Source organism: Gavialis gangeticus, unplaced genomic scaffold (genome assembly GCF_001723915.1).
Source record: "Gavialis gangeticus isolate Ggan-Ray unplaced genomic scaffold, GavGan_comp1, whole genome shotgun sequence".
Taxonomy (NCBI): domain Eukaryota; kingdom Metazoa; phylum Chordata; order Crocodylia; family Gavialidae; genus Gavialis; species Gavialis gangeticus.
Window position 1 is genome coordinate 36,335,677 of NW_017729022.1, and position 10,427 is coordinate 36,346,103.

A 10,427-nucleotide genomic window follows, 5' to 3' on the forward strand; every position below is an offset into this window, starting at 1 on the left:
ATAGAAAAAATTACTACTTCACTGAGGAATGAGCAGTAAACCTCCCATCAACTTTGTGTATGAGCACCAATGCAACTATGTGAAGTAAAAGTAAGGAGGGAAATTTATAACCAAAGACAAATAATCTGTTCTCTCTGCACATAGCACAGTTAAGCTCGAGTTAGTAAACACAAACATAAATGAAATCCTTGAGCCAGTCAGGTTTCAGCTATATATAGAATACATCCAACTTTACTGTTCTTCTGACAGTTTTTTGGAGGGGAGGATGACTACACAAAATTGAGGACAATATTTCTAAACAAATATTTTGACTCAATAAAATAGAGTCTCCTAGAGTAGTGGGGGCCAACATTTTTTCGCAGACATGATGAATCATCCCTGCTTTCTCCCCAAGTGCCTTTCCCTTTCCTGTTCTGCTACTCTGCCTTCTGCTCCCTGACCAAACTGCTGTTCTTTTTGCCCTGTGCTCCCTGCCTGATCTGTTGCTTTGCTTTCTGTTCCATATTTTATTTGCCACTCTGCTGCTTTCCCTTCCCCAATCTGCCACATGCAGAGGCGGCCCATGCTGCAGGTTGGCTGCCCCTCTCCTACAGGAAAATAAGAATTAATGTAACCAAATTGCTGAACGCAGTGACCTATCTTGGGAAAGAGAAAATCAATACTTTTACAAAGGAAATGTAAAAGTATTATCAAGCACTGTAGTATTAACAAAATGCAAGTTGGGGACCCATGTAAAAATTGGGTACCATTACACCTAAAATTAAATGCCACTTGAGACAAAGGAAAAAACTGATATGAAACTATTCCAGCAGTGAGAGACAAAATGGTTTGAAAAATAGGACATGGTATAGTAAAGTATCTATTGGTGCTATTTGGAGAATACACACTTAAAAATTGCATACCAGGACTTTTTACTTTTCTTATGGAATACTTATTCACCAAATTTCATTCATGGAACTTCAGCTAGCCAGGACACTTAAGTATTTCTGTCTCCCTACGGTCTCCTACCACAACCTAAACGTGCATGTTTTTCATTTACCAGCATTACATTTTGTAGATTAAGATGTTTGCCTTCTTAATCTGAAATACTAGAAGTTGGAATTACATGAAGAAGTCTGGTATACTGTTAGAACTAGGGATGTAATTCTTCCCTACCACTTGTAACTGTTATAAATGATGTACAACTCAAACAAAAAAACTTGAACACTCCCTAATCTATCTTCATATTCCAGTCAAATGTGGCATCATTCTTACTACGTAAGATTTTACTACGTAAAATTACTACTGTCAGCCATAGAATTTGACTTCATTTACAACTGCGTACCAATGACAGGTTTAAGGTCCAATACCTTGTGTAACAAAACAGGAGCAATATTTATTATTGATGATAAAGAGAAATTCTATGAAGACATTCTCTCAATCCTGAAAATTGCCAATATAAACAGATGTTGAGGAAGCAAAGAGAAAGTATGCAGCAAGTTGATTTTTAATTTTAAGAAAAGACTGTATGACATTCTTCAATTTTCAGAAAACTAGACACTGTTCTGGGAAATAGGATTAATGTATGGGGGCCAGGAGGACAGAAGTCAATGGTGCATACATGTATAACAAAACTGACACTGAAGAGCTTTCTTAATGAAACCTTCTACTGCTTATAATGCTATTATATATTTATTGTCATCTTTCATTCTAAAATTCCCACATCTTTCAAAAAAACTTATCTTACAAGAATGACTTCACCTACCACTGATATCTACCTCCCTCCTTCCCTCCAACCTCTGGCTGAACAAGCAGCAGAACAAAATTAACTAAAATATGCAATAAAACATACTAAATACTTACCCTCCTCTCCATTTCCAAGAGTGACCTGTCAGCAAATCTTTCTTGTCTCTGAAAATAAAAAAGTAGTGGCTGTTTAGAAATGTAAACCTCCCCCCCACTAACATGGCGCTTTAAATTTGGCATACCCTCATGCCAAGCCCCACATATGCCCAGAAGCAGCATCACATTAGTTCTACCTGGCTCACCCAACATCTGTACAGACGGGGCGCTTTGGTGGGGCTTTTTTAGCACTTGCATCTAATAGCCAACTAAATCTGCCATTAGATAAAAGTGCCAAAATGCCCTGCTCAAATGCAAAATCTATACAAATGTTGGGCGAGCCGGGTCAAACTAACACTCTGTAGTGGAGGAGGCAGAGTGCGTTTTGGTTATTTTTTTTGTCTGTCAGCAGCATAAGTGACAGACAGCATTTGTTCAGATGAAACAGAGGAGACAAAAAAACCCTCGCCCCTCTCCTGCAACACATTTTGGCTCTTCTTGGTCTTAACAATGAAAAAAACTAAGTAATTAACCAGAAGAGCAATAATGCATACTACCGTGCAGTATATAGATATATATGTCTGGAAAGACTAGATAACAATATTTAAAACACTCATTTTAGTTTAACAATATATAAGCATTCATTTCTAGCAGCAGCATTTTCTAAGTAATATCCACCAACAGAAATGTCTGAAAGAGAGAGTGCAGTACAGACATTCAGCCTGGAAGTGGCATGTTCCCTTTAGGAGAACCTGAATGAATGCTTGCACGCTTGTAGTTCCTACTGGGAGACTGGTGATTCTCCCAGTAAGAAATGTAATGCCTGTATGTGGCCACAGATTTCATATGATTGCCTAGTGCACCATTTACAGAACAGTTATCTGTATCTATTTAAAGCTACACTATTTGTTCCTTAACTACAAAAAAGAAAAAAAAAATCTTAACCAAAAACATCTTTAGCCACACTATGCAACTTTATTTTGTTAGTGCAAACCTGAGTGGCCTTTTCCAACTGTAGTTTAAGATCCGTCAACTCCATGTTGGTATCATGTAACTGTGCTTTCAGCTTTTCATTTTCAGCTACAATCTGTTCATAAAGCTAAGAGAAAACATTAACAAGTTTAAGAAATGTGCATTCCTTTTGGCTACATCAAATAAATAAATGTGCTATGCCAGAATCCTATATAAAAAAGAAACAAATTAATTCCCCAAGAAGTTACTCCTAAAATTCTATGGCTGTTTTGACCCAACTTTGATAAGCATACCTGTGTGACCAAATGGCTCTAAATATATATACAAACTATACAATTTTGATTAGATGTTACATTTTAGAGCATTTTAAACTATTGGGTTAACCCTGAAATTATACAGGAAATTTCAATGCACTTAAAGAAGAAACACAAGAAAATACTAGCTTTCAAGAGTAGAATTTTTACATTTCCTGAAAGAAGCAACTTTTGACTTTTCCTGTAAGTGTTTTTGTGCATGAAAGGTATTTTTACTTCCATAGTACAGGAAATTTTAAGCACGTATGTTTTTAACAAACATACAGCTGGTCATTTTGAATCAAATAGCCTCTTTTTTATTTTTAACCAATAAAACCTAGAAGGAGGTAGGCAGGTAGGTAGTAGGCCTGTCTTTGATTTGGATTCGGCCAATTTGGGGGACAGTGATTTGATTCGGCGATTCGTATCACTGTCCCAAATTGATTCGGCCAAATTGGATTCGAAAGATTCGGTGCTGATTCGGCCATAGACTATAATGGGGAAATCACTAAAGCACCTATAACTGTCCTTTTTTTCCCCAGAATTGGATGAAAACAGCAGGGATGATAGCCCCTTCTGAGGGCATGAAGCCTGCTAAGTTTCAAGGAGCTAGGTGCAGGGGCTTCTGTGAAAGTGCACCTCACGGTTCTGAAAGCAAAACTCGTATCACTTGCGTGTGTTAAGGCAGAGCAGGATGAATGCAGAAGGGATGGTAGCCCCTTCCGAGGGAATGAAGCCTGCCACATTTCAAGGAGATAAGTGCAGGGGCTTTTGTTAAAGAGCACCTCAAACTGTTGAAAGCAAAATTCATGTCACTTGTGTGTGTTAACTGGGTTTCTGGTTGTAGCAGTGTTGGTCTAAGGAACAGGCAGACAAGGTTCTTTGAGTAGAAGTGATATCTTTTATTAGACCAACTGAATAGTTGGAGTAATATATTTTGGCACACTTTCGAGTTTAAAAATCAGGCTGAGGAAGCATCTGCAGTTGGTGTGTGCACTCTTCCTGGATGAAATGAATAATAAAGAAGCCAGAGGCTGGGCTGCAAGCAAGAAAGCCAGTCAGTAAAAATGTAAATTAAGGCACCAGGGAGTGAGAGACAGGCTGGGGGGGGAGAGAGGGAAGAGGGATGTAGCAGGGCAGGTAAAAGTGGACAGATACCTGGGGGGTCAGGTGTCAGGCAGGTTATAGTGTGTCATAAATCCAGTGTCTATACTGAGTCCATGAGTTTTTGCATCTAGATCAGTGGTTCTCAAATTTTTTTTTCGCAGACCACTTGAAAATTGCTGAGGGTCTCGGTGGACCACTTCATTTTTTTTGGTGACGGAAGTTAAGTGCAGGGCGGAGTACAGATATTCTTGATTGTTTCGCAACCTGTCTGCAAACCACCTGAATGGAGCTCGTGGACCAGTGGTGGTCCATGGACCACAGTTTGAGAACCTCTGATTTAGATCACTTCACACAGCCTTATATGCTGTTTCTACATACCTCTCCCAGAGCACTGCGATTGGAAGGGAACTCAGAAAAAGATCATAGTCACAGGCCAGCTACACATGTCAGTATCTTCCCCCACTTCCCCCTCCCTCTTCTCAGTTTATTTTTTGCTGCATGCCTGCCTTCCAAATTGATTTGGAGGCTTCAATTCGATTTGGACCTTTTAATGGACGTCTCAATTCAATTTGGATTCGGAGATCCGGGCGCCGAATCGAATCAGCGACTAAAGCTTCGCACACCCCTAGCAGGAAGGTAGGATGTGCGCACCAAAAAGTTTCCATAAGTACCCAGCAATACTAATAGCACTGGTAGCCACAAAAAAATATCATGGTTCTCCTGCTCACCATAGGGGGTTGCCAAAACCAGGAAATACTCTGTTCCTAGAGGGTGGCCTGATTCTTTCCTCTTTGTCTTTGTCCCTTTAACCCTGGTGAATTACTAAGGGTGAACACCGATGGCGAGGCAGGATTTGAGACTTCACTCAAGTAATAAATCATAGCAGGGCAGAATTTTTAACAGATGACAACAAATATAGTTTTATTTTAATATCAAAATTAGTTACCTTTTTAAAATCAGGTGCATCTTCTTTCTCTAGCCTACTACAGTATGGTTTTCGGTCTTCAAGGTAACTCTGTGACCCAGAACGTGACTGCACTGAATCGTAACGGTCACCTGAAGATGTACTGATAGATCCCGTATCATATCTTTAAAAAAAAAGGGGGTTAAAGTTTTCCATGTTGAACCTCCATGCATGCCATTACTCACCTAGTTCAAGCACATCAAAAACTGTATTTTCAACTTTGAAACAAGAATGTACAAATACCCCATATCATTAATCAAACCATTTTTTCCTATCCTCTTTCTAATTTGGTGCAAACTAAGGTTTCTAAGTTTTTTCATCTATTCAGTACTTCAAGTTTTATTCTGTATGGAAAATACGTCTTCTGACTGCCAAGTATGACTTACACACACACCCACCAAGAAATAATTTCAATTCAAATACACTCATTCAATACATTTTTACACATCTTTAAAGTTCTCCTTTTAAGAATTCTTAAAGTACTGAAGCCAGGTATTTCAACACTTCAAATGAATGAGTAAAGAGCATCTAGCTAGTTTCCAGCATTTATTTCTTTTGCATTTCAGGTCCCTTCACATTTAAAGTGACACTCAACATACACTGTACTCAACATCAAGCTAGCTATTAAGAGCCTAGGAAGCCATAGCCTGCCTAAAGCAAAATATGTGCAAGCACTTGCACTGAAGGTAGGGCAGGGTGGCATCTTAGGAGACTAATAGATGCTACATTTATGGTGCGATTGATGTGTTTATCACACTATAAATATACAAATGGACACAGTAAACCTACTTATGATGTCATAAAATGGCAAACTAACCATGAAAACAATTCACAAGATGTGGAATAGCTTTGTGGCTTGTTTGTATGGCACTATAAACTGAATGTGAGGCATGGCCCTTAGCTGGTGTTGCCCCATCCTGATACTGACAGATCAAATGTTTGTCAGCATACGGATTGACAGGCCCTGGATTTAGAACCAGGCAGCGAGCCCAGGAGCTCCCCATGATCCAGGACTTCAAGAGAGCCTTGCCCTGCCACTCAAGCAAACCTGCCAGGTTAAGGAGAGTCCTACCCTTGGAACTGGGCAAGAGGCATCTCTGGGTCTCTGTTTCAGACCTAGAGCTGTCCCTGCCTAATCTCAGGGACTGGCCATAGGGCATCTATGTCCCATATCCAGGAACCCCCTGCCCAATGCTGATAATCAGATGATTGTCAGAATCAACACAGGACAGCCCTGGCAGCCATGCAACTGGGATGTGGCAAATTTTATGCCCCATTCCCATACTTGCACAACTTACCATGTGTATTTGCCATGTCAGGTTGTGTGACAGGGGGAGACGGCATAAGATTGCCTTCACATCTCCCAGCAGCCTTAGAGACTAACTGGTTCAGAAAGGCATGAGCTTTCTTAGACAGCAGTATCTGATGAAGTAGGGTGCTGCTCAAGAAAACTCATGTTTGTCTGAACCAGTTAGTTCTTCGGCCTGACTTTGGACTAGCATGGCTAACTGCCTTTAAGTGCTCATATTATTATTTAAGAAACTGTAGAGAGGTAATTTAATACTACAGGAAAAAAAAAATCTAGAAATGCAAAACACTAGAAATTGTAAGGACAAGAATTTGTCTTCTTTTTAAAGGCAGATTCCAATCTTCAGCTTGAAGATACGATATTAGTGGAAGAAAGAAAAAGGAAAGATGGAACTAGGGATCCTAAACTAACCAGCCCATCATTTAAAGAAAAAAAAATATTAATTTGTTTTTATATTGCTTATACAGGTTCTATTTGCTTCACTTCACTGATGCAAGAAAGGAGCCACTCCTAGGACTCTCCTCTGCCATCATGCTTCACGTTGACCGAAGAGAATTTTGACAGGAAAAAAACCCAATCAAAATCTCAGCATTTAGAATTAACACATTTGATAAGGCTAAAAAAATTAGTTAAAAATTGTCCTAAGCGACTAACACTTTTGGAGTTTCACATTAGCGAACTTCAGTGGAGCCTGATTTCCTGAGCACTGAGGCCTCTTTCTGGTAGTCCAAAAGGTTATGAGAACTTTAGCATTCAGAACCACTTGTCATTTATAGTGGATTTATACTGTACATTCTGTAGCACACTGACTGTATCACTTACGTTATTCAAAATACCTAGAACATTTTAGGTGTCCTACAACTAATTCATTCAGTAAATAAGGTTATCACTTTGAATGTATTTACAAATCAGTTCCAATTGCATGCAAAAAATTAAATATCCCTTCTGGAGCTTTCTGACTACCTCATCTTTATGTATAAAAGACATACTAAATCTTTACATAGTACTGACATTTTTAGAGGTCAGACTAGCCTAATATTGAAATCAAAGTGGGTTTTTGTCCCAATAAAATACATGAATCAAGAGGGTAATATTTAAAAAAAAAAAAAAATTTTGTTAAAAAAGCCAACATACCTTGAAAGGCTATCACTCTGGGGAGACAAAACAAAAACAAAAAAAAAAACTCATTAGAGTAGGTCAGTATTTGTACTTTCATTAAATATACATTTTAACAATCTACAAATAGATGAAGCACAGCAGAGTTATGTTAAAGTGCAGAAAAAAGCTGGATGCTATTCAACCATGCACTACTGGAACACCATGTAGAGTTCCAATTTTGTTATGGCTATTATAAAAAGGAAATATGGGCTGGAGAATATTTGCCAGAAAACTGAGTTGCAAAGAAATCCATGCAAACTCAAAGTGTTTAGAAATTAACCTTTTTCAAGCATGAGAATAATTTCACAAGTGCATACATTGCCCCTGCTTCTCTACCTGCTATTAAAGGCAAAAGGATTATTCCCTAAATTCCCTTTGCCTCTCCTTTTTAATTGAAGAATATTTTAAGAGCTCAGCTGGGTCATTACCACAATCCTACGCAGTATTCAAACAAAAAGTACCTGTTTCTATTTAAATAGGACCAGACTGGATGGGGAATGACTTGTTGACCCAACAATATAACACAACAGTATTGCTGTATATAGCCACTACATTTAATATCACAATCAAAAAGCAGTTAATAACACGTGCTAATTTATAGCAGAATTTATAGACAAAAGTAAGACTCAACTTGGAGTCAGGAACCATATTTAAACCAAAAATGATTATGCAACTGTAAGAATGAAATGAGGGAATGCACTTTCACATTACAAGTACTTGTAATTCCCCTACATTTTCCTTTTGAATAAACAATATCTAGGGACCTACCAATTGCAACAGAAATGCATTGTGCAGCAGCTCCTGTAGTTTTGTTCGTTTTGCCACATGCCCTGCCCCCAATTGGCAGAGGAGCCCCAGTGGTTGTGCTGCCTACTGATCAGGCAGGAGGCAAAAACCATGGTTTTAAATATGCTGTGATTTGTTTCCTGGGACCCCAGCAGCCCCACCGCTCACTGCTAATTGGCCAGGAGACAAAACTACAGCATACTGAAAACTGCAGTTATTGCCTGCTGGCCAATCAGCAGGAAGCAGCAGGGCCACTGGGGCCACTCCACCAATCAGGAACAGGGGGGAGGGAGGGCGGCAAAACAAGCAAGATTAAAGTAGCTGTTGTGCAGCACACTTCCACTGTGATTTTAAGTCCCTAACAATATCACTGCACTCTTCATGAACAAGGCAAGCTCTCTGGAGGGACGAATAACACCACCTACAGAGTCTCAAGTAACATAAGAAGTAGATTCTTGATTGTGTAACTCCCCCTGTCCTGCTCTTTCACTTCTAGGCTATTGCACTCTTCCTGCAGTCCAACCCAAAAAACAACTCCTCTGCACTGATGAGAACAGCATCATTTTTATTAACATCAGAATTTTTGCAGGTGCTCCCTTTCAAAATGTTTGTCTCAACTCCAAAATATTCTGCATTTAAGAAAAATATTTCCGAAAAAAGATGCAACAAACATTGGCATATTCTACATTAGCAGGCAAAAGTATCCTTGGAAGAATCATCTGCATTATTCCAAAAAAGTACTGCATAGCATTAATTTTGGCAAGACCCTTCCAACATATCCCTGTACATAAAAATCACAAGACTATGTGAACTCTAACACTTATTAATTTCACGTGTGTTCTAACGCATTCAGAGCTGAATGCACATTGGTGCCCAGTGTTCCCCTATATATTTTTTATTTTTTGTAAATTGTTCAACTGCATCATCTTTTCATTTATGCATGTAATAGTAATCCTTACCTTCCAATGGTTCAGGCACACTCTAGAGCAGTGATTCTCAACCAGGCTGTCACGACATGATTGGGCGCTGTGAGATCCTTTAAAGGTGCTGTGAGGTGCTCTAATATTAAGTACTATTAGGTGTTCAAACACCTATGCCTGAGTCGCAAGATAAGCCTAGAGATTCTTAAATAGGACTCCGTGGTGTAAAAATCATTCTGACCTGTTATGGTCTTTGAGTTCTTTGCAACAAAAGAATTGCTGTATTATTTTTACAGCAATTTCTTTTAAAAAAAGAAAGAAAGGTAAAAGCTGGAATTTTCCAAGGGGTGCCTTGAGCTTAAAGAAGTTGAGAACCACTGCTCTAAAAGGCTATATAAAGTAATACAAAAAAAAAACTGCAGACTCTTCCGAGTACATTTATCAAGCTTCACCACAGTCATTAAACACACTTTAAAAAACTCCTATTAGAACAGTCACCAGTAAAGAAAACAAAATGTGGACACAGGGTACATTTAGTACAATGAGTCACTGCTATTACTGAACGGTGTTTTGTAAAACTGCCACAAAGTAGATTACTTAAAAGCTGGAAAGCAAGTATAAAATCAAGATCACTTACGCCAATCTTTGGTGGCTGCCCATATAAAATTTAGAGATCCAATGACATTTGCTATCCTAATACTGCTGACCTCAAGCTTTCAAAAATCCTGACTCAGACCCCCAAGAACATTCCATTCTATTTTGGTTGCTATATTTCATCCATCACTGTGGTATTGGCCTTAAACTCGCATATTCTTAAAATAAATGATATCTGATTCTTTCTGATTTTGCAGCCTTTCCGCAATTCTCTAGCATCCAATTTTCCAATTTGGACGTAAAAAACTCAGCATTAAATGCATACAAAATACATGAGGCAAAAGGGCTCAACACATCTTTGTCTCCTGGGTAGACATGAAGCCTTTTTTTTTTTTTTTTATTCCTGACTTTTAAGTTGGGAAAGCTGATATTCCTCCTTTCTTTACAAGAGCCCTCTCTTATCCATCACTCAAGCTCAACCACTCTTTCATTTCTCATGCTTG

General features: G+C 38.8%; 1 protein-coding gene across 3 annotated transcripts in view; it reads right to left on the reverse strand.

Annotated features, from left to right (window-relative positions):
- Positions 1 to 10,427, reverse strand: part of PPP1R12A (protein phosphatase 1 regulatory subunit 12A) — a 247,779-nt gene that overhangs the window by 39,096 nt on the left and 198,256 nt on the right. For all 3 annotated transcript variants that reach the window (XM_019514786.1, XM_019514783.1, XM_019514785.1), the window contains 4 exons: positions 7,601 to 7,617; positions 5,140 to 5,281; positions 2,816 to 2,920; positions 1,843 to 1,890 (listed from right to left, as the gene is read on the reverse strand). In XM_019514786.1, coding sequence (XP_019370331.1) covers positions 1,843 to 1,890; positions 2,816 to 2,920; positions 5,140 to 5,281; positions 7,601 to 7,617 — 312 coding nt within the window. The remainder of the gene's footprint in view (positions 1 to 1,842; positions 1,891 to 2,815; positions 2,921 to 5,139; positions 5,282 to 7,600; positions 7,618 to 10,427) is intronic.